This window comes from Bubalus bubalis, chromosome 4 (assembly GCF_019923935.1).
Source record: "Bubalus bubalis isolate 160015118507 breed Murrah chromosome 4, NDDB_SH_1, whole genome shotgun sequence".
NCBI classification, from domain to species: domain Eukaryota; kingdom Metazoa; phylum Chordata; class Mammalia; order Artiodactyla; family Bovidae; genus Bubalus; species Bubalus bubalis.
Window position 1 is genome coordinate 30,964,451 of NC_059160.1, and position 24,647 is coordinate 30,989,097.

At 36.8% G+C, this 24,647-nt stretch overlaps 1 protein-coding gene across 7 annotated transcripts in view; it reads right to left on the reverse strand.

Moving 5' to 3' along the window:
- Positions 1–7,647: 7,647 nt before the first annotated feature.
- The window catches only part of SLCO1A2 (solute carrier organic anion transporter family member 1A2), a 52,961-nt gene continuing 35,961 nt past the window's right edge, over positions 7,648–24,647 (reverse strand). For all 7 annotated transcript variants that reach the window (XM_044941228.2, XM_044941227.1, XM_025283361.3 and 4 more), the window contains 5 exons: positions 23,809–23,971; positions 21,278–21,450; positions 13,849–13,913; positions 13,185–13,302; positions 7,648–7,989 (listed from right to left, as the gene is read on the reverse strand). In XM_044941228.2, coding sequence (XP_044797163.1) covers positions 7,773–7,989; positions 13,185–13,302; positions 13,849–13,913; positions 21,278–21,450; positions 23,809–23,971 — 736 coding nt within the window. In that variant the 3' untranslated portion in view covers positions 7,648–7,772. The remainder of the gene's footprint in view (positions 7,990–13,184; positions 13,303–13,848; positions 13,914–21,277; positions 21,451–23,808; positions 23,972–24,647) is intronic.

The window sequence follows — 24,647 nt, forward strand, 5'->3', positions numbered from 1 at the left end:
TATGTCTTATAATTCTTTGTTGAAGGCTATACATGTCGTGGAGAAGGCAATGGCACCCCACTCCAGTACTCTTGCCTGGAAAATCCCATGGACGGAGGAGCCTGATAGGCTGCAGTCCATGGGGTCGCTAAGAGTCGGACCTGACTGAGCGACTTCACTTTCACTTTTAACTTTCATGCATGGGAGGAGGAAATGGCAACCCACTCCAGTGTTCTTGCCTAGAGAATCCCAGGGATGGCGGGGCCTGGTGGGCTGCCGTCTATGGGGTGGCACAGAGTTGGACACGACTGAAGAACTTAGCAGCATACATATAGTAGCCGACAGTTGACATGGAGGTAAGTATTTTTCAAACTTGGAAATGAGCACATCTTTCCTTCTACTAGACCTTTAGTGTGGGATCTGTAACAAGAGTGAGGCTGGGTTTGAGGTGTGTTGTTGCACTGGTTACCCTCAGGAACTTCCCAGGTGGCTCAGTGGTAAAGAATCCGCCTGCCAATGCAGGAGACACAGGTTCGATCCCTGGATCAGGAAGATTCCCCTGGAGTAGAAAATGGCAACCCACTCCAGTATTCTTGCCTGGAAAACTCCATAGACAGAGGAGCCTGGCAGGCTAGAATGCATGGAGTCGCAAAAGAGTCAGACACCACAGAGTGACTGAGCATGCGGGCACACACGCATGGTTACCCTCAGTGCACCAAGAGCTTCAAATTCCTCTGGGAAAACTTTATTTAGGATCTATTACGTTTGTGGATTTGGTTCTCCCTTTGCCATGCTACCCATGAAAAATCTGTCTCTTGCCACTCACACAAATATATCCCACTCTTCTTTTTATTGGATCCTTGTTACTATGGGTGTGATCTCGGGTGGCCTCAGTCTGCAGCAGCTTGAAGAAAGGTTTGGGTTCCCAGCCTGAGACTGAGGTCAGGCCAAGTCAGTGAGAGCAGTGAATCCCAATCACTAGAACATCAGGGACCAGTGACCAGAGACAAGGCCCTGACCCATCAACTGCATAGAAATGAATTTCCACATAGAGATGGAAAGTAATAAAAACAAGTTAAGTGTTTGTTTATTAGGAGGAAAAAGAGTCCATATGGTAGCAGGCACATAGGCAGGCTCAGAGAGAGTCAAGCCCTCATGGTAGTTTGAATCCCTTTTATGGGGCATTTCTTCTGTTTTTTTTCTTCCGCAAATCATCTTGCTTTGCTTGGTTCTGAATCTGTATTTGGTTTATCTCAGGGTCCATATAGTCAAAGCTATGGTTTTTCCAGTAGTCATGTATGAAAGTGAGAATTGGACTATAAGGAAAGCTGAGCACCAAAGAAATGATGTTTTGAACTGTGGTGCTGGAGAAGACTTTTGAGAGTCCCTTGGACACCAAGGAGATCAAACTAGTCAATCCTAAAGGAAGTCAACAACAATAGGATCCTCCATGTGTGCACGTGCATCTCTTAGCCAAGATGAATTCTAGTGAAGAGGCCTATGAGTAGGTTGATATCACTATGAGGTGATGCCCCCTCTCCTTTGACTTCCAAGGAGCCTTTCTGTATGTTTGTAGTCAGGAAGGTCTCCTTGACTTTGAGAATGAGGAATATGAGGTCTTTGATCTCTTATCTGAACAGAACTCAGCTCCTCTCTCACTCCTGCTGTTTTGGAGTATCTATCCACAGGGCACCAATTCCACCTTCTTAGCCTGGAGCCTATCTCTTGTCTCATGTGGACATGGCTATGGAGACAGGAAGGCTTGGTGAACCAGGATCTTGGGGGTGACCTGTCCTTCCCTGGATGTTGGAGCTTTTCTTCCTGCTGCCCTTCCCAGCCACAGGAGTTTTCACCAGCACCACAAGCTACAGTTTTTGTTGCCCGTCCTCATGGAAGAGAAAAGCTTCTCTTCCTTAGAAGTTGTTGTTGTTCAGTTGCTCAGTGGTGTCTGACTCTTTGTGATCCCATGGACTGCAGCACACCAGACTTCCCTGTTCTTCACCATCTCCCGGAGTTTGAGGAAACTCATGTCCATTGAGTCAGTGATGCCATCCAACCATCTTATCCTCTGTCACCCCCTTCTTCTCCTGCTTTCAATCTTTCCCAGCATCAGGGTCTTTTCCAATGAGTCAACTCTTCACATCAGGTGGCCAAAATATCGGAGCTTCAGCATCAGTCCTTCCAATGAATATTCAGGGTTGATTTCCTTTAGCATTGATTGGTTTGATCTCCTTGCTGCCCAAGGGACTCAGCAGGAAACCTTTATTAAAATTAAATTTCCCATTTAACTCTAATGTTTGCTTTGGGATTAAAAAAAAAATCATGATCCTCTTGAAGTATAGCACATGGAATTTGTTATGACTTTTTTTGATTCTTATTCTAAATAAATATTCACTTTTAACTTTATTTTGTATTCATCATCTTGAATTTAGTAAAAAATATTTATTTATTTGGCTGCACCAGGTCTTAACTGCAGGATCTAGTTTCCTGACCAGGGATAAAACCTGAGCCCCCTGCATTGATAGCATGGAGTCTTAGCCACTGGGTCACAGGGAAGTCCCCATTTTGAATTTTTTTATAGGCCTCTCTCTCAAATTTGGTAAGCTTAAAAATCCATAAAACTCAGCCCTGCCTCTGCTAGTGACCAGGCTCTTCCTGTCTCCCTGCCACACCATGTTTCATCATCTTTCATCCCAGTGCTTCTTGTCACTCCTTGAGTCTAGCATCCTCACTTCCCAAAGGAAGAAGGAAAAAGGGCAAAATGTCTTCCCAGAAAGCTTTGTCTTCTTATTTTGGAAAGAAATCCCTTCCCATCTATGCCTCTGCCAGTATCTCATTGATCAAAGCTTATAGTCTCTGTAACTGTAGCCAGCAGCAAAAGAGATGTTCTTACATTTGTTTCTACCCTTCTGTAAATCAAGACACAGTGTTAATCTTTCTTTTATCAACCCAGAGTCATCATTACCCTAAAGACTGGATGAGAAGCTTTTGGGGAAAAAAAAGAAAAAAAACTCTGATTACTTAGTGACTCATCTTATGTCCATAGGGTTTGAAATTACTTTGTGCTGTTTGTCGTTCTGTCATTGCTTTCTGTGTATATGTATTCACCTAATAAGATGGCACCAACTTGAATTTTACAGCCTACAACTTAGTTTATTACCATGTCCTTACATACATGCAACAACACGCATATCCTCTAGAACCAAGTATAGAAAATAAATTGTTCAATAAACACCCACTGGAGAAACTTTGAAGCTCTCACAATTGGAGGACTCAGTTTCTTCCCTTTCTGTAAAATGCCCTACTTCTTTTTTTATTGTTTTTGCTGATGTGTTCTCTGTGAAACATTACTTTTTCGTTGTATTTTACATGCACAGGGAAAGTGAAGTCGCTCAGTCATGTCCGACTCATTGCAACCTCATGGACAGTAGCCTGCACCAGGCTCCTCCATCCATGGGATTTTCTAGGCAAGAGTACTGGAGTGGGTTGCCATTTCCTTCTCCAGGGAATCCTTCCTGACCCAGGGATCAAACCCAGGTCTCCCGCATCTGAGCCACCAGGGAAGTGAATCGCAGGGAAAAGAAATCAGAATATAAAAGAGACGAAAATGCATTGCTCTTTGCGTCTCTTCCTGGGTCTGATGCAGCAGAGGCAACCACTTCTCTGTGGTTCTGATAAGATGTGTTTGCCAATTTTATCTGAATTTATCATGATTAAAACACATTTAACTCTGTGCTATAAAATATGAAACATTTCTCTCCTTCCCTTTATGCTTTTCCCCAATTTTCATGGTTTTTCTAAGCACTTATTTGTAAAGTTCCCCTAAATATTAGTTATATTTACAATTATAAGTAATATATTTAATCATTTCTTATTCTAAGAACTTAGGCTCCTCGCAATATTAAATAAGACCATGAATGACTCTAGGCTTCCCATTACCTGTTTCCTGCTGTTTCTCTCCTCTACTTTCATCTGCTATACTTTTACTTCTACCCTATCCTGAGAGAGGCCAAATGCCCAGAAAAATATTTGACTTTCCCAGGCTTCATGAACTTGAACAACAGAGGTCAGGAGTGGTCACAAAGATTCCAACACTCAAGAAGCATCAAAAGAGAACCCTACAGCATAATGTCATCTTTCCCAGCAAGGAATAAGGGTGAGCCCAAGACACTGGGTCCAAAATCATATCTCTCTTGACCAATTTGCTCAATTTAGGGTATTCAAGTGGGTGAACCATGCATAGAGTTAAGACTCAGCTTTCCCTGATCACTTTAAACCCATCAACAGTAGTCAAGAAAGAGCCACAGGTACTCAAGCAAGACTCTGCTTTTTCAGTTTGCCTCCGTGACAAGGAGTCATGAGGGAACCCAGTCATGACACCGCCTGATTTTGACACTCATGGTCTTGCCAACACCATCTGCCCTGAAATCCATCAGGACTCATCTCTCTATGTCAGTTACCTAAAACTGCCCAGAATTCCAGATGATCTCTCATCCCCTTTCTTCTAGTTTTCATTGTCTAATTTCCATACTTCCGATTATCAACTTTTTCTCTCAGACTCAAATTTTGAAATCTTCCCACTTTCAGTGCATCCTCTGGAATTCTGAGTCCCTCATCTCCAAAACTGTTCATATTCTAAAACTCATAAACCAGCATTCTTTTTCACAGCTTCAGCCTCACCAAAATCTGGGTTTCTCCTGAGGACTCTGCTTCCCCCAAAAGCTTCTCATGTGGTAGCTGTTTTTCTCACAACTCTCTGGATACAAGGTGAGTCCTTGCTCCTCTTTTACCTTCCAGACCACTGTCCCATTTCCTCCCTTCCCAAATACAGCAGATCCAAGTTTCATTTCACCCTAATACCCAATGGTCCCTCATCACAGTTGGCACACCTCTCCTGAGTTGGAACTCCTCAATTGCAATGATTTTAGCTCCACTCTCCAGTGTCAACACTATTCTTGTCTTGAATCATGGTTCTTTTTAATACAGTCAGAGATGAAATCTCAAATTTCACAAGCACAGAATTTAACTTTTAATCCTCCACCCAAACCTGTTCTACTCAGTCCTCTCTGTTGCTTTCTTCTTAAATGATGCAACCAATTTTCAGGGGATCATATTGGTCTGCAGAGTTTAGTTGCTAAGTTTGAATAGCTGAAGAAAAAAAAAACCAACAATCTTTGCTACATGATTTTTAATTACTTGCTTAAGTTTGTCAGTACTCTGGAAAAATGAGAAAATATATGATATGAATCACAAAGGAGGGAATGAACAGAAAGCAAGTGATAGCATATTAGTGAGTCAGTTCAGTTCAGTTCAGTCACTCAGTTGTGTCCAACTCTTTGCGACCCCATGGACTGCAGCACTCCACGCTTCCCTGTCCAGCACCAGCTCCTGGAGTTTACTCAAACTCATGTCCATTGAGTCAGTGATGCCATCCAACCATCTCATCTGCTGTGGTCCCCTTCTCCTCCCCTCTTCAATCTTTCCCAGCATCAGGGTCTTTTCCAATGAGTCAGTTCTTTGCATCAGGTAGCCAAAGTACTGGAGTTTCAGCTTCAGCATCAGTCCTTCCAATGAACACTCAGGACTGATCTCCTTTAAGACAGACTGGTTGGATCTCCTTGCAGTCCAAGGGACTCTCAAGAGTCTTCTCCAACACCACAGTTCAAAAGCATCAATTCTTCCGCACTCAGCTTTCTTTATAGTCCAACTCTCACATCCATACATGACTACTGGAAAAAGCATAGCCTGACTAGATGGACCTTTGTTGGCAAAGTAATGTCTCTGCTTTCTAATATGCTGTCTAGGTTGGTCACAACTTTTCTTCCAAGGAGCAAGCATCTTTTAATTTCATGGCTGCCATCACCATCTGCAGTGATTTTAGAGCCCAAAAAAATAAAGTCTGTCACTGTTTTCCTATCTATTTGCCATGAAGTGATGGGACCAGATGCCATGATCTTAGTTTTCTGAATGTTGAGTTTTAAGCCAACTTTTTCACTCTCCTCTTTCCCTTTCATCAACAGGCTCTTTAGTTCTTTGCTTTCTGCCATAAGGGTGGTATCATCTGCATATCTCAGGTTATTGATATTTCTCCCTGCAGGCTTGATTCCAGCTTGTGCTTCTTCCAGCCCAGCGTTTCTCATGATGTACTCTGCATATAAGTTAAATAACCAGGGTGACAATACACAGCCTTGACATACTCCTTTCCCTATTTAGAACCAGTCTGTTGTTCCATGCTAGTTCTAACTGTTGCTTCCTGACCTGCATACAGATTTCTTAAGAGGCAGGTCAGGTTGTCCAGTATTTCCATCTCCTTCAGAATTTTCCAGAGTTTGTTGTGGCCCACACAATCAAAAGGCTTTGGCATAGTCAATAAAGCAGGACTAGATATTTTTCTGGAACTCTCTTGCTTTTTCAATAATCCAACAGATGTTGGCAATTTGATCTCTGGTTCCTCTGCCTTTTCTAAAACCAGCTTGAACATCTGGAAGTTCACAGTTTACATACTGTTGAAACCTGGCTTGGAGAATTTTGAGCATTACTTTACTAGCGTGTGAGATGAGTGCAATTGTGTGGTAGTTTGAGCATTCTTTGGTATTGCCTTTCTTTGGGATTGGAATGAAAACTGACCTTTTCCAGTCCTGTGGCCGCTGCTGAGTTTTCCAAATTTGCTGACATATTGAGTGCAGCAGTTTCACAGCACCATCTTTTAGGATTTGTAATAGCTCAACTGAAATTCTTTCACTTCCACTAGCTTTGTTTGTACTGATGCTTCCTAAGGCCCACTTGACTTCGCATTCCAAAATGTCTGGCTCTAGGTTGGTGATCACACCATCATGATTATCTGCATCATGAAGATCTTTTTTGTACAGTTCTTCTATGTATTCTTGCCACCTCTTCTCAATATCTTCTGCTTCAGTTAGGTCCATACCATTTCTGTCCTTTATTTTATAAAGGACAGAACTTCATAATCTATTTTAAAAGAATCATTTCTGGAATGAATAGGAAGAGTTAAAGAAAAATTCCAAAATAGAATGAAAATATTTAGGCTTCTTTCACTTAAAGTCTTTGACTTTGTTCACCTCTTTCACTTTGTTCACTTAAATTTGAGCAAAATCCTTAAATATTCAAATACGAAGAAAAGAATTTCAGTCTCCTAATAATCATGATATCAAAGCAGGATTTCAATAGAATTAAATAGATTTTCATAATAGGAAATTTTAAAAAATCATTTGGAAGAGATGTGGGAAATATTTTGCGTGAGTTAAAAAAGAAATTGTTGTTTTAACAATTTAACATAAAAATAAAGCTGGTTCTAATATCCTGTTTTGTTTATAAATGTCTCTCTGAGGAAAATCTCAAATGCCATTGTTGCCTCAGAAATACTATCATGAATATTTTTTCTTCTTGAGTTAAAAAAAAAATGTTGAGGTTCTTAAAAATAAGGAAAAGTTATCTGCCATACCTCTATTGATTTTAAAAATGATTAAGTTGTATTGTGTTTTCCAATTCTGGAAAGCATGATATAGAGGGTGGGAAGATTTGGGAGAATGGCATTGAAACATGTAAAATATCATGTATGAAACGAGTGCCAGTCCAGGTTCGATGCACGATACTGGATGCGTGGGGCTGGTGCACTGGGACGACCCAGAGGGATAGAATGGGGAGGGAGGAGGGAGGAGGGTTCAGGATGGGGAACACATGTATACCTGTGGCAGATTCATTTTGATATTTGGCAAAACTAATACAGTTATGTAAAGTCTAAAAATAAAATAAAATTAAAAAAAAAAAGAGTATTATAGCTTTGTCTTCAATTCATCGTCATTCAAAACTTTGGCATTTTCATCCATTTCTTTGCCCTCATTTTCCTTCCCTATAAACTTTGCCACAAGCATAGTTTCTGAAGAGGCATTTTCCCCAGGTAGTCGATACTTCCTCAAAATAAAGAGGATCAAAAAGGCTGGAATATAGCTTAATCCTCTTAGTGCTGCCGGTAATCCAAGATAGATGTATCTATTAAAAAAAAAAAAAAAGTTAAAATATATTAAAACTTACAAAGATACAACTAGCTTTGCATATTTTTGATTATTAATATTTTACCCCACAAGGACAACAGCAGCTAATTGTTTTGCATGTCAGCCTTAGGAATGAATCCCATGAATCTTAGGAATGAACCTAATGAGCTTTCATTCATTAGCTGATGAATTCTAACTTTTGTTAAAATGATTTGGGGAATTTTTTATCCAGGAAAATCAAAATTTATTTTCCTCTTTTTAATCTTGTGTTACTGTTTTTATTTTATCTTTTTACATTAAATATACTAACTTAAATTTAATACTGACAGTGATAGCAGTTTTTTTCAGAATTAGCAAGAATGCTTCCAAAGAATCACCACAAATTGTAATATTTACTCCTGTGTTTCCTTACATGATCTTCATCAGGTTAAGGAAATTGCTTTTGCTTCTGAGTTTGCTCAGAGTTTTAGTTTTGAATTTGTAAAATATCACCAAATCATTTTTCTGTATGTAGTTAGCAGAATAGCCAAGACTAGTAGTATTATTCAGAACAAACTCTGTTAGTTTTTACACATTAATAGATTCAATTTGTTAACTTTTTGCATGTATGACTAAAATCAGCTTGTCCTTTTTGCCTTGTACTGAACTTGTCCAATGTCAATATCAGGATTGCAGTAGCTTTATAAAATGAACAGGGAAATTTTCCCTCTTTTTCCATTATACAAGAATAACTTGTATAATGCAGGGATCATCAGTTCATTGAAGATTTGTAAAACTTGCCTTCAAAGCTTCTGGACTTGATGCCTTTGGAAGATGAGAATTTGTGACTCATTCACATTTTTTAATGACTATGAAAATATAGTACTATATATTTATAGTAAAATTTGGTAATACATATTTATCTAAAAAACTTCTACTTAATATGCTTCCAAATTACAATGTTTAAAATTCCTAAGTATCTGTATTTATATTTTTTCCATTTCTAATAGTGCTTATTTGCACCTCTTCTCTTTATTTGCCATTCCAGATTGTTGTTATTATATTTTAATCTTTTCAAAAGCACAGCTTTTTTGTTACCTCGATGGTCTATAGTCTATTTATGAATTTCTGCTTCTTGTATTCATTTTCCTAGTTCTAAAATTTTTTCTTATTAGGAAACATATCAAGAATTAAGGAAAAAAAGAGTTAAACATATTTATACTCATCACCCAGGTTTTTTAAATGATTAAATTTTGCCATTTTTGTTTCAGACCAATTTAAAAGATATTAATACATTTAATTCCTCTGTGTATTCCTATGATCCTATTATATTCTAACCCACTCCAGATGTAACAGTATGTTGAATTTTATGGATTTTGTTCCTACTTTATTTCTATAGCTTTACAAATTATGCATGTATCCACTCATACTTTATACAATTATTGCATATATCTTTACATTTTAAATAATTGGCATAATATTATGTTTTTATTCTGAAATTTTTTTCTATCAGTCCACCATTTTAAAACTAGGCTTATACATGTAGTTCTACATTGTTTAGTTTTAACTATTGAACTATATTGCAACATATGAACATAAAAGCGATTGTTTTGCCCCTTTTCTGTTTACCCATTTCTGTCCCCTGTAACTTTAAAAACCTAATTATAGTAAAGAAATCACTAAACAATTGAAACTAATTCCTGATTTATGCTTTCTTGAATGTACACCATGTGTTGCCTAACCTGTTGATTCTTTTCCTAGATAAAAAGAAGTAAAAATGAAGAATTAAATAGTTAAAAAATGATAAGCTCTCTGCCCTCCAACAGCCCTTTTAGCAATCCTGCAGGAAGATCATTCAGGCAAGTTAACACCTGAAGAGAGAGTCAGCCAGTCTGCACTCAAAGGAGAAGAAAACAGAACTCTCCTGCCTCGATGATTCACTGAGATCCTTCCCCGCTCCCCCCCCTCCCCCCAATATTTTTCCTTTAAAAACAGTCATGACTGAGCAGAATCCTTGGAGTTGGTCTCTGGACATGAGTTCACCTTCTCCCAAGATTGGCAGCTTTTCTGACTCAAGCACATTTCCTCTCTACCAACACTGCCTCTCGCAACCAAACCTGCTGCTGCTGCTGCTGCTGCTGCTAAGTCACTTCAGTCGTGTCCGACTATCTGCGACCCCATGGACGGCAGCCCACCAGGCTCCCCCGTCCCTGGGATTCTCCAGGCAAGAACACTGGAGTGGGTTACCGTTTCCTTCTCCAATGCATGAAAGTGCAAAGTGAAAGTGAAGTCGCTCAGTCGTGTCCGACTCTTCGCGATCCCATGGACTGCAGCCTACCAGGCTCCTCCGCCCATGGGATTTTCCAGGCAAGAACACTGGAGTGGGTTGCCATTGCCTTCTCCGAACCAAACCTGCGTTCGGTAATAAACACACCACAGCTTATTATCCATTTTCCTATTGGACACTTTTGTTCAGATTTTTTCTAATAAAACTGCAATAAACCTTGGTTGACATGTCTCCTTGTGCATGTGAGCAAGAGTTTCTCTAAAATATGTCTAAGGATTTTAGAGGATGCAACTTAGTAGAAAGAAAGAAAAGAAAGAAAGTGAAGTCGCTCACTTTCTTTCGTGTCCGACTCTTCGTGAGCCCATGGACAGTAGCCTGCACCGGGCTCCTCCATCCATGGGATTTTCTAGGCAAGAGTACTACAGTGGGTTGCCATTTCCTTCTCTAGGGAATCTTCCCAAACCCGGGATCAAACCCAGGTCTACCCTCATTGTAGACAGATGCTTTACTGTCCGAGCCACAAGGGAAGTAGGTACATTTTGATGCCTGCAACTTAGTAAATATTTCCCAAAAGTTTTTTCAGTAGTTTTGATTCACCACCAGCAGTGTATGAGAGTTCCTGATGCTCACGTTTATGTTCTCTCATTCTTCATTGTCTTTAATTACAAACAAGTTTTTAGTTTTATATGCAGTCAGTCACATTTGCCCATTTCTTGTTCTCTAGTTTGTGTTTTTGTTTCAACCCAAACCCAAGGCAATAAGGATCATAAAGATATTAAGATCTATGGTTGTTGATAATCTATCACTATTGGTTGAATCATATTTCTTTATAAGCCATATGTTTATTTCTCTGGGTTGTGCTGATGTTTTTTCCTTGATTTGAACATTTGTAATTTCACTTTTATATGTCTATTTAATGCATCCTACTAGGCATTTAAAGAGCACTTTTGATCTGAAAATGTATGTCTTTATTAAATTCTAGGAAATTCTAAGCCATTAATTCATTAGTTTATTTCTGCTATTTCTTCTGCTCTCTGTTCTGAAATTTTCTGAGATATATCTTTTAATTTCTAATTGATCTTTAAAATTATTAAGGTGGTTCTTTTGTGTTTATGAGATCAAATCATTAATTTTCATTCCAGATAATTTCTATAATACCCACTTTCAGTTCACCAATTCTCATTTTAACTTATGTGGACTTGAAATTTATTATCTATTTAGAATTCCTTTTATTTCAATGCTATCCATTTAATCTCTAATATTTCCAAGAGTTCTTATTCATATTCTTATTTCTCCTAGAATTTTTTTTGTTATTTCTTATTCATTTTAATGGGTATTATGCTATCAATTTATTATTTTTAATCCTATTGAGCTGGTTAAACATCTTATTTTAAAGTTTGTCAGACTCTTACATTAGAGTAAATTTAATCTGGAATGAAGTCACCTTTCAACTGGTAATTTATGTGCTTGTCATTTTTACTATTGGATTTATTCATGTATTTTAATGTTTTAGTTTACAAGCTCTTTTTGAGTATTTTGTTGTTGTTTGTTTATTTTGGTTTTCTTTGCTTGCTTTGTTTCTCAGTATTTACTCCTCCAAATCTTTTCATTTTCCCTTTGCTCTTCCCACTTCCCTGGGTTCTTAGGTCTTTCCTAGTTTTTTTCATAGTGATACTATAAATAATCACAGAGGGAGCAGATCATTTGACCTAGTTCTTGGGTGTATCTGTATCTTATTCCCTCCTTAGTATCACAGCAATAATATGCAAAATATTTTTAAAAATCTATTTTACAATGAGATTTCTATTATTTTCCTATGGTTGTTGATAGTTGGGTTAAAAAAAATCACTATATTAGATAATACTTGCATAGTCAGATGGTTCAAATCTTCTATATCCTCATGAATTTTTCACCTGTATTTTATATTCACTTGTTGTAAAAGTTTGTGTTGCAATTTTCTACTCTGTAGACTGCTGCTTGTAATTTTGTGAATTTTTGTTTTATATATTTGAAGTTATAGTGATAGATTTATATGGATTCATGATTGTTATATATTTTTGGTAAAGTATTTTCTTTTATTATTAAGTAATACCCTTTTTTAACTCTATAATTTTTTCTTACTTTAAATTCTGTTTTGTCTTATAGTCAGTATAACCGAGGAAAAGGGAACTAATGAAAACATAAATCTCATTCTATCTGCTCTCTTCACAGTTCTTGACATATATATCCTTTTACTGATCAAGAGAAGACCTTAGCCTCTTTTAAACAATACCAAATCATTTTTTAGTAATTAAAAGAGTTGTCTTACTGCCCATAGTGAGCAATTAAGACAAATCTAAACAGAATTCAGGTCTCCAAATGGAAAATAATCTGAAAATAAAGAGAAAAATGGAAGAGTTTTGTTCAAAAACAGGTTGATATCAGATGAAGTTTTTTCAAAATCAAATCTATATTTACAAAAAATAAGACTTGAAGAAACATGACGAATACTGTGTCAGTGAAATTTACTAAGGGAGAAAAAATATTTTAGAGATCAGAAGTGGATGGCCAAAGGAAGTAAGGATTTAAGCTAGTAAAATGCTGGAATGATGTAGGATTAAATGAGGATACTTGAGAGTAATATAATTTAGATAGGTAGTTACTCCACAGACATGGCCTTCAATAATATACTGATTGCAACCAATTTAAGGAACAACCTTTTGAAAGCCACCTGTGCTTATATTTATCAAGTGCTTTGAAAATATTGAGGAAATAAAATGAATATGTAAATAAGAAATGGCGATATAGTATCAGTACCTATTTTGTAAATAAAACCAAAAGTAGTCTAGTCACTTGATAAAGAAAGTGTTAGACATGTACTATGGTACCATGTACCTTTTTATACATTATCTCTGCTTAGAAAGCAAATTTTAAATTACTATCTTTACCTGAAGCTGTTGGAATCATATATCCTGCATGCCCCTGACTCACCACACTTCAAAGTTCCCCAGTGTAAACATGTGGAGTCCACTAAAGCTCCAAAATATATAGGTGCAGGAATTCCAGCTACAATTAAAAGGGAGAAAGAAGAATCCATTAGCAAGATAAGAAGATATGTTGTTTTGTTTGAAAGTATTACAAGTTTCTCTATTTGTAGAACAGTTTAACAGAATATAAATCTACAGCTTTAAATTTTACTTTTAGAAACTAGAAGTTACTTTTAGAGTTAAGTTTCTAGATTTAAAAAGGTAAGTAATTAGATGGATAAAGGCAAAATAAAAAATTATCAGTAGAGAAAAGCATTGAATTAAAGATTATTTATACTTTTTTCTGCAATATTTTGGGCGAACCACAAGCACATTTTATTTTAACAAAGCATTGCCTCTTTGCTTTTCAAGTTTATTGATGAAAAGTAGAATGTCAGGTAGGTCTTTTTCAAGTAAAAGGAAGAAGTTTTTCATTTCTTCTTGTTCTTTATTCTCATACTAATTACAAAGTGCTATTTACAAGCAGAAGGGATATTTGCTAAATTGTTACTCTGAGGGAGTGACTTCATTTACTTAGTATTTAATAGTGGTCTGATGTGATATTGGGGAAAATAATTATTTTTACCTAATACTCGTGTACAAAATGCATGTAATCCCACACCAAGAGACTTCTCTTCAGGCTTGACACACCTAAAAAAATTAATGAATTCATAAATTTAAAAACTACCATAGTTTCTTAAAACAACTATTTGTATGCTAGTAACGCATTGAGCATTAGCAAATTTTCTTGCATACTCAAGTCTTGGCTATTCAAGGCCTAATTATTCAGTTCATAAGTTTCACAGAAGCCCCACCTCTGGTCTTTGGCATTTTATCCATCACTTTTTGCTCACTCATTTCTATCATAAAGTTATCAAAGAAGAAAACATTTCATATCAATTGATTTCTACCCCAGTATCCTCTTCTCAAAGTAGTTTGTGATTCTAATGGTTATACCTTTACCCTCAAACCAAAGAAGAATGCAACCCTAGGTGTATTTAAATTATTCATATTAACAAAATACAGAAAAGCCAAGGATTTACATAAGTAAATGTAAAGAGAAAAGAAAGCAAAAATAAAAGTTTTCCAAGGAAAGTGATTAAAAAAAAAAATCCAAAGCAAACATATTTTAAGTGACTGCACAGATTCATCCATTCTTTCCAAAACTTCCCCCACCTTTTCACCATTGCCTGAAATTCCTTACGTAGAAATGTGTGTGTGTGTCTGTGTGTGTATAAGTCGCTCAGTCATGTTCAATTCTTTGGAACCCCTTGGACTGTAGCCTGCCAGGCTTCTCTGTCCATGGAATTTGCCAGGCAAGAATACCAACCCAGGGATCAAATCCAGGTCTCCTGCATTGCAGGCAGATTCTTTACCACTGTGCCACTTGGGAAGCCCTTATATGTAGAAATAAAGACTATCATTTCCCATGGCATTTTCTATGCTCCACTTACTTTAGCATTAGCATGGCTATCTGCTCAATGAATTCACTTAGAGATTTCCTCTGTATTCCCTTCCCTTCTTTGACTAACCAAAGCTGAGAAAATGAAAGCAAATTTTTAAACAAAATGACACAATACATTTTTAGCAAAAACATCATATTATCGGTTCTTACCAATTATCTTACCAGTTATCATATTATCTTCTTAACTTGCTAATGGATTCTTCTTTGTCCCTTTTAATTGTAGCTGGAATTCCTTCACCTAAATATTTTGGAGCTTTAGTGGACACCACATGTTTACATTAGGGAACTTTGAACTGTGGTGAGTCAGGGGCATGCAAGATATATGATTCTACCAGCTGGCGGAATAGGTTAAGACAGTAATTTTTAAAATTTGCTTTCTAAGTAGAGATGATGTATAGTTCATGATCTGAGCTGACTGTGGCTCAGATCATGAACGCCTTATTGCCAAATTCAGACTTAAATTGAAGAAAGTGGGGAAAACCACCAGACCATTTAGGTATGACCTAAATCAAATCCCTTATGATTATACAGTGGAAGTGAGAAATAGATTTAAGGGACTAGATCTGATAGACAGAGTGTCTGATGAACTATGGATGGAGATTCGTGACATTGTACAGGAGACAGGGATCAAGACCATCCCCATGGAAAAGAAATGCAAAAAAGCAAAATGGCTGTCTGAGGAGGCCTTACAAATAGCTGTGAAAAGAAGAGAAATGAAAAGCAAAGGTGAAAAGGAAAGATATAAGCATCTGAATGCAGAGTTCCAAATAAAAGCAAGGAGAGATAAGAAAGCCTTCCTCAGTGATCAATGCAAAGAAATAGAGGAAAACAATAGAATGGGAAAGACTAGAGATCTCTTCAAGAAAATTAGAGATACCAAGGGAACATTTCAGGCAAAGATGGGCTCAATAAAGGACAGAGATGGTATGGACCTAACAGAAGCAGAAGATATTGAGAAGAGGTAGCAAGAATGCACAGAAGAACTGTACAAAAAAGCTCTTCATGACCAAGATAATCACAATGGTGTGATCACTCCCCTAGAGCCAGACATCCTGGAATGTGAAGTCAAGGGGGCCTTAGGAAGCATCAGTACATCAGTACAAACAAAAATAGTGGAAGTGATGGAATTTCAGTTGAGCTATTTCAAATCCTGAAAGATGATGCTATGAAAGTGCTGCACTCAATATGCCAGCCAATTTGGAAAACTCAGCAGTGGCCACAGGACTGGAAAAGGTCAGTTTTCATTCCAATCCCAGAGAAAGGCAATGCCAAAGAATGCTCAAACTACCGCACAATTGCACTCATCTTACACGCTAGTAAAGTAATGCTCAAAAATCTCCAAGTCAGACTTCAACAATGTGAACCGTGAACTTCCAGATGTTCAAGCTGGTTTTAGAAAAGGCAGAGGAACCAGAGGTCAAATTGCCAAAATCAGCTGGATCATCGAAAAAAGGAAGAGAGTTACAGAAAAACTCTGTATCTCTACTTTATCTCTGTTTTATTGACTATGCCAAAGCCTTTGAATGTGTGGATCACAACAAACTGTGGAAAATTCTGAAAGAGATGGGAATACCAGATCACCTGACCTACCTCTTGAAAAATCTGTATGCAGGTCAGGAAACAACAGTTAGAACTGGACATGGAACAACAGACTGGTTCCAAATAGGGAAAGGAGTACGTCAAGGCTGTACACTGTCACCCTGTTTATTTAACTTATATGCAGAGTACATCATGAGAAACGCTGGGCTGGATGAAACACAAGCTGGAATCAAGACTGCAGGAAGAAATATCAATAACCTCAGATATGCAGATGACACCACCCTTATGGCAGAAAGTGAAGAACTAAAGAGCCTGTTGATGAAAGTGAAAGAGGAGAGTGAAAAAGTTGGCTTAAAACTCAACATTCAGAAAACTAAGATCATGGCATCCGGTCCCATCACTTCATGGCAAATAGATGGGGAAACAGTGGTGCAGTGGCAGACTTTATTTTCTTGGGCTCCAAAATCACTGCAGATGGTGACTGCAGCCATGAAATCAAAGACACTTGCTCCTTGGAAGAAAAGCTATGACCAACCTAGACACCATATTCAAAAGTAGAGACGTTACTTTGCCAACAAAGGTCCATCTAGTCAAGGCAATGGTTTTTCCAGTAGTCATGTATGGACGTGAGAGTTGGACTATAAAGCTGAGCACCAAAGAATTGATGTTTTTGAATTGTGGTGTTGGAGAAGACTCTTCAGAGTCCCTTAAACAGCAAGGAGATCCAACCAGTCCATTCTAAAGGAGATCAGTCCTGAGTGTTCATTGGAAGGACTGATGCTGAAGTTGAAACTCCAATACTTTGGTAGCTGAGGCAAAGAGCTGACTCATTGGAAAAGACTCTGATGCTGGGAAAGATTGAAAGCAGGAGGAGAAGGTGATGTCAGAGGATGAGATGGTTGGATGGCAGCACTGACTCGATGGACATGAGTTTGAGTGGACTCCGGGAGTTGGTGATGGACAGGGAGGCCTGGCATGCTGCAGTCCATGGGGGCACAAGAGTTGGACACGACTGAGTGACTGAACTGAACTGAACTGAACCGATGGGCATTTTCTTGGCATAAGTTTTTTACTACTTTGAAAAACTCTTCAGCACAATAGGGTGAGATACAGTTGACCAGTTCACTATCTAACACAGATTGTTTAGGCAACATCAATGATTTTACTCAGAAGGAAGTAATAAAAGTCAGGAGACCTCACATGACCCTCTTGCTCCCATGGTTACCATTTAATATAGAAAATATGGTATTTAAATTTTACTGAAGAGTTTTTCTTTCTCCTCTACCTCTAACATACCACCTTATGAGCTCACAAAAGCATGAAGTCCTTATAGCTAAGAAGTTACAAAACAGTTAGAAATAAAACTTCATAGAAAATATTAGCTGAGGTATAGCTAAAGCAATACTTGGAAGAAAATTCATCATTTTATATATATTAATCAAAGTGAGCAAATTATGTAAGTGTTCACCTCAAATAGTTAGATATAGAACAACAGAAAAAAGACCAAAAAAAAATTTTTAATAAATAAAATAAAAAGCAGAAATAGATGAAATAAAGAGCAACAAAACTAAAAATTGCTTCTTTAAAAAAGAAATTAAAAGCAACCCCTGGCAACAATGATTAAGAAATAAAAATGCAATAAACAAAATACAGGAAAAATGGAAAATCCTTCAGATATATCAGAGAATATCCAAATGATCAAAGAATATTATAAACTGTTATGCAGTAACATCTGGTATAAGCATAAATGGAAAATGTAAATAGACACTAACATTAAATTGAAATGTTATAATGAAACATTTATGAAAATAATGAAAATAATAACCAAGTATCACTGACCAAGTAAGCCCAAAGTACAAGTAGTTTTATGAGTGAGTTCATAAAACTTTCAACAGATAGATATTTAATGTAAGTAGTTCCAGAAATTGAAAAATAGAAAATTTATCAATTCATTTTGTGGGTCTAGAATGATTCAAAAACAAACAAACAAAAAGAATAGAAAATAACATTTATGTTTTACCAATCAACATAGATGCAATAATTTTAAATAAATTATTATTTAAATGTGACTAACTATGGTTTTTCTTAGATGTCCAAACAGCTCAACAGAAAAATCTATCACTTTTTTCACTACACTAAAAGTACTGAATTGGAAGATTATATGTAAAATTTTTCCTAGAAGAGGAAAAATAGTAGTTTGATACTGATTCTATGATTAAAAACTCAGAAACTAGATGAAAATATATATACTAAAAATGTATAGCAAGCATCATATTTAATGGAAAATTTTTATATGGTTTCCATTAAAAATAGAAAAGAACATGAATACTTGTTATCACCATTACAGTTTAACACAGTTTTGGAGGTCCAAGTTGATGCTATAAGAAAATTTTTAAAATCTAAGATGTATAAGCTTTAGAAGCAAAGAGATAAAACTCTCCTTGTGTGCACATATTTCTATAAAGAACATGTAACAAAGTCAGCAAGTTATCAGAACAAATAAGAAAAGTTGCTGGATAAATAGTCAATGTTAAAAAATCAACAGCATTTCTCTAAACCAACAATAGCCAACTAGAAAATATGAGAAAATAGTACCATATTAAATTACAAATAAGCCCATATCCATATATATATATGGATATGTATACATATATATGCATGTTTGGATATAAATGGGTACATATATAATTGTACATGGTACCATTTTCTGTGTGTGTGTATATATATATGTGTGTATATATATATAATATATGTGTGTATGTGTAGTATCTATACAGGAAATTTTAAATAAATGGAAAAGTATTTCATGTTCACAAATATTTGATGTCAGAGTTTCTTTAATTAATATATATAATCCATACAATCAAAATTTATATGTAAGTATAAAGTTTCATGCATCAGTAGCTAAATCAATTTGGGGGGGAAAGGGAAGAGTGAAGGTGAAAGTGACGAGTGGGTGAAGAAGAGCTACCGTATGAGACATGAACATATGCAGTGTCACAATTTGAGAACAGACAAATAAAACTCTGGATGCGTGAAAACATCCTGTGTTACATAAAAACTTTAAATATGATAAAGATGGCACCATGAATCAATGGAAACAGGACTTCTTATTTGTGCTATGATGCTGGGAAAACAATTGTTTGGATAAAAATAACATTGAATCTCTCTCTCCCTTTCACCACACATAAAGATAAACTTATGATGATTTAAAGAACTAGGTAAAAGCTATATAGCTTGTAAGATAAAATTTAGGGGAATCTTTTTATAAATTAGTAATATAAAAACCCTTTTGAAATGGGACTCCACAATACATAAACCCTAAGGCAAGTAAATTGTCAGATTTCAGTACAACAAAAGTTAGGATTGAATTTCACACACAAAAAAAACTATGAAAAATTTGGAAGAAAAGATGAGAGATCAGGAGAAGATAATTGTATCAAGTAAATAATATTAGATTAACATCTATGATTCACCAGAAAACTATAGGAATTATCATGAAAGTGGACAAAAATAATGAATAAGCATCTTGAAGTAAAAGTACTAGTAGCTAGAAAAAAAGTTTAAGGAAATTCTTAAACTCATTGATTTAGGAAATCACGTATTAAAACATCAGTAAGCTACCATCTAATACCCATTGGAATAGTAAAAGTCAGAAAGTTCAATAATTCTAAATATTAGTGATGCTGTGAAAATGAAAGTCGCTCAGTTATGTCCAACTCTTTGAGACTCTAGTTCATGGAATTCTCCAGACCAGAATACTGGAGTGGGTAGCCTTTCCCTTCTCCGAGGGATCTTCCCAACCCCAGGGATCGAACCCAAGTCTCCCGCATTGCAGGCGGATTGTTTACCAGCTGGGCCATAAGGGAAGCTCAAGAATACTGGAGTGGGTAGCCTATCCGTTCTCCAGAGGATCTTCCCGACCCAGAAATTGAAGCGAGATCTCCTGCATTGCAGGAGGATTATTTACCAACTGAGCTATGAGGAAAACCCAATGAAGAGGCATGAATTGATGGTATGAGAATAACTCATAAATAAAAGCAGTATTTGGTGAATTTATGTTTGCATGTGCATTTTGAACCAAAACAAATTTGTAGCACAGTATTGTTTCTGTGCATATAAAACACAATACACAACAAACAGTATTTTACAAAGAAAAGCATGTATTTAAGACTGTATGTCTACCATATTAATGTGGATGCCTATGGTGATAGGAAGTGGGAAATGGAATGAAAAAAATAAAAATAAAGTAAAATAAAATAAGAGAAAAACCTCACCCCACCTAGGATGAACTATGAACTGAGAATTACAATCAATTTAACTCTTCTTCAAGATGGAAAAAACTATGGACTTTGTCTACTGGCTATGTTTAAAATTGCTTATGAGGCACGAAGATGCTGTCATTGAAAAAGCTTGTGTGATAAACCTAAGTTTACAATCTAGCTCTCCAATTTCCTAGTTTTAGTAAACCCTTCAACATTTGTTTCACAAGAGCCTCTTAAGACAGTTGAGCATTCATTATTATATCCATTTTTTTATTAAACAAAAAAAAAGCTCAGAAAGATCAATTCACCTGCCTTTGCCCTATTGATAATAACTGGTGAAACTGGGACTTCCAACAGCTTTTAATTCCACTGTCTTAATACATCAAACTACAGGAAATGAACTATAGGCAACCACTCTTACCTAGGAAAATGACCATTTCATATGGTTTACCCTAAAATATAAATGCATCTCTTCTTGTGTTAAACCATGAGCGTTTGCTAATTTAACTCTAAGTAATAAGGTAGGAAAGATAGGGAGGGAAATAGCAGCAGATGAACATTTAACTTTGCTAACTTAAAAATTTTTGTAAAATTCAACAATGCTTATTTGGAAAATCTTAATAAATGGTATGATATATTAGAGCACCAAGTTCTTAGATACTGTGAGCTTCATGTGACTTTCTTAGAAAAAGCTTCCATACTAAATAACCAGAAATAAATCCAAATAAAGAAAATAATTCTTGTACCTCAGGAGAACCATATATCCAGGGATGGCAGATAAGGAAAATATGAAACTACTGAACACAGACAAGATTAAAAAGTACTGTAGCATCATGGAACAGTCTTTTCCTTTGTCACATAGCCCAAGAACTGCAGATGAATTTCCTGGTGTTGGAATGCAGCTACAATTTTGGAACACCTGCCAAAAATAATATATTACCTTATGTAAGGAAGGAAACTCTTGAACACAAATCTTAAATATTTTCTTTTCCCAGTTAGATCAAGAGAGACGTTGTTTACTCCCTTTATTCTCATATCCTTTATGATCTCTCTCAGGATTATAGCGTGTGACAAAACATAGAAGGGTGGTTTCCAAAAAATGGTACTTCTTTCTAAATTTATTAAATAAATTTGCAATAACTCAGCTGTCCTAAAATCATGCTTTTTACAAACACACACTATTTTAACAGGCACTAAATATGACAAATAAAATTTGCTTCAGAATGCCCAATTGAAATATTTAGATACTTACCAATAAACAAAGCTTTGTTTAAAATAAAGCTTATTTCACAAACAGAATAAAGTCAACCCTTTTTGAATTCTTACATTCCCAGGTTTTAATAAGAATCAAAATTTATATTTTATTTTGATCACCAACCAAGATTTTAAGTGACATTTTGTAAGCAATTAAACATGCCCAATTCCATCTTCTTAAAAAGCTGTCAGGATGTAAAAAACACCGAAAGCACGGGTGTATATACACAGAAAGAAAGAAAAAAATAGCAAAACAATTGACTGGATAATTGAGATCAAAACTGCCAACTTTATCTCAGTCGATAGTAGTATTTTTCAGTCTAGACAGTTTTAAATGAAGTTAAGTAATCATGTCAATTGCTATGAAGCTAAAGATCAATGCTCAGGAATGCTTAAGCATTCAAATAAGATTTAGGAAGTAAAAATGTAAACTAGGTGAGCATACACAGTAAGTCCCCTACACGCAAACCTTCAAGTTTTGAATTTTCAAAGATGTCAGTATGCGTTCACATACCCGATCATGTAAGTTAGTTCATGTGTCTGGCATACACTGTCACATGTGTGTATCATCTACAACTGGTTGTGCTTCTGTGTACTTCACTATGAAAGTGAAAGTCGCTCAATTGTGTCCGACTCTTGGCAACTCCATGGAATTTTCCAGGCCAGAATACTGGAGTGGGTAGCCTTTCCCTTTTCCGGGATATCTTCCCAACCCAGGAATCAAACCCATGTCTCCCGCATTGCAGGCAGATTCTTTACCAGCTGAGCCACAAGGGAAGCCCAATACAATACAGTACAGTACAGAGTCCAATAGTGCAGTATCTTTATTTAGAGCACAGGATGTCTGGAAGCAAGCGTAAGAGCAGCGATGATGTAGCTTGTACTGCTAAGAAGCACCAAGCAATAAAGATGGAAACAAAAGTGAAAATAATTGAGAGAGTGGAGTAAGGTTTAAAGATGGTAGAAGTCTCTTGTTCTTATAATATTGAACTCCTTGCTGTGCAACACAAGGAGCTTACTAATAAAGACCTGATAGAACTGGAGGCCCAGAGGAAGGACAGAGACAAGAGGAAGAAGTAACTGAGGAACGGAAAAGATTCACAACACAGGAATGGGCAAGGGCATTTTCCTGATTTGAGGAGGCACTGTTAGTTTTTGAGGCACGGAACACAAACGTAGAACAGTGCACGATCTAGTGCTACTGTGTCCTCTGCAATGAGAAACAAAGTGCTACCATCCAGAAGTCAGGATCTTTACTGATCCACTTCTGGATCTAGTGATCTTTAGTGCTACTATCCAAAGCGCTACTATCCAGAAGTCACTGGATCACTAAAGATCCTGACTTCTGGATCTAGTGATCTTTAGTGCTACTATCCAAAGTGCTACTGTCCAAAGTGCTACTATCCAGAAGTCACTGGATCAGATTTTCAAGAGGGTAGATTATGTTGAATCCCGCAAGAAACAAGGACCTGTGCCACCAACATCAGGCGTGAGTGAAGTCGCAGCTTGCCCTCCATCTCCTATTGCTGATGATCCTTCAGTCTACCATCTCCCACCTCCTCTCCCTCCTCCCATCAGTAACTCTTCTTGATTGTTCACTCAATGCCAGCCCCTGAATGTCAGCTCTTGTACTGTACTACTGTACTTTTCAAGGTATCATACTGTAAGATTAAAAATGTTTATTTTGTGTGGTTTTTTGTATTATTTGTGTGAATGTATTATAAACCTATTACCGTACAGTATTACAGAGCCAATTGTGTTAGTTGGGTATCTAGGCTAAATTTGTTGGATTTACAAACAAACTGGATTTACAAACATGCTCTCAGAATGGAATGCATTTGTATGTAGCAGATTTACTATAGAAAGTAACATTTTTTACACAAAAGTTTCTAATTTGGTTTTGAGGAAAGACTTTAATTTTACTTTTGTCAAATATGGACCGAGTTCATAGCTGGAATGTACCAATGCAGTGCATAAGACAAAAGTTCTGTTTAAAAAAAAAAAGGCCAATAGGATATTTTACCATTTTTCTTCCTGCGCCAGAGGATATCTCACAACCAGCAAGACAAGCTGACATGTATGACAAGCCATTGTTTCCACACACAGGGTCCCATACTTTAGTTGGACAGTTACAATCCATGTTGCAGTCAGCAAGGAAATTTTTCACATGTAAATTTTGATGTATTCTGAAATGATTTAAAATAATGCCATAGATTTTGAAAGAATATTAGAGCTTTTTCTTTTTATCTCAATTCACAAGTATATTTCTTCTGCTCCCCAAAATAGAAACAGAAATCTTTCAACTGTCAATATATGGCCTGGATATCATAACTCTGGCCTAACAGATACCTTGCTTTGGTGACCATGGCCACTTTTTCAATGATTTCTTTCAAGTAAATAAAAGCCAGTAAACGAGCATTAACTGAAAACTTACTATACAGAAAATATTTTTCCAGGTATTAATCAGAACTCAAAAATGAAGATAAATAAATCCCTGTGTTTGGTCCATGCATGCATGCTAAGTTGCTTCAGTCATGTTTGAATCTGTGTGACTCTATGGACTGTAGCTCACAAGGCTCCTCTCTGTCCGAGGGATTCTCCAGGCAGGAATACTGGAGTGGGTTGCCATGCCCTCCTCCAGGGATCAAACCCATTCTCCTACATTGGCAGGTGGGTTCTTTACCACTGGAGCCACCTCCATGCTGCTGCTGCTAAGTCGCTTCAGTCGTGTCCAACTCTGTGCGACCCCATAGACGGCAGCCCACCAGGCTCCCCCGTCCCTGGGATTCTCCAGACAAGAACACTGGAGTGGGTTGCCAACAAGAGAGATTATTGCTTTATAAAAGCAATCTCAAGGGCTCA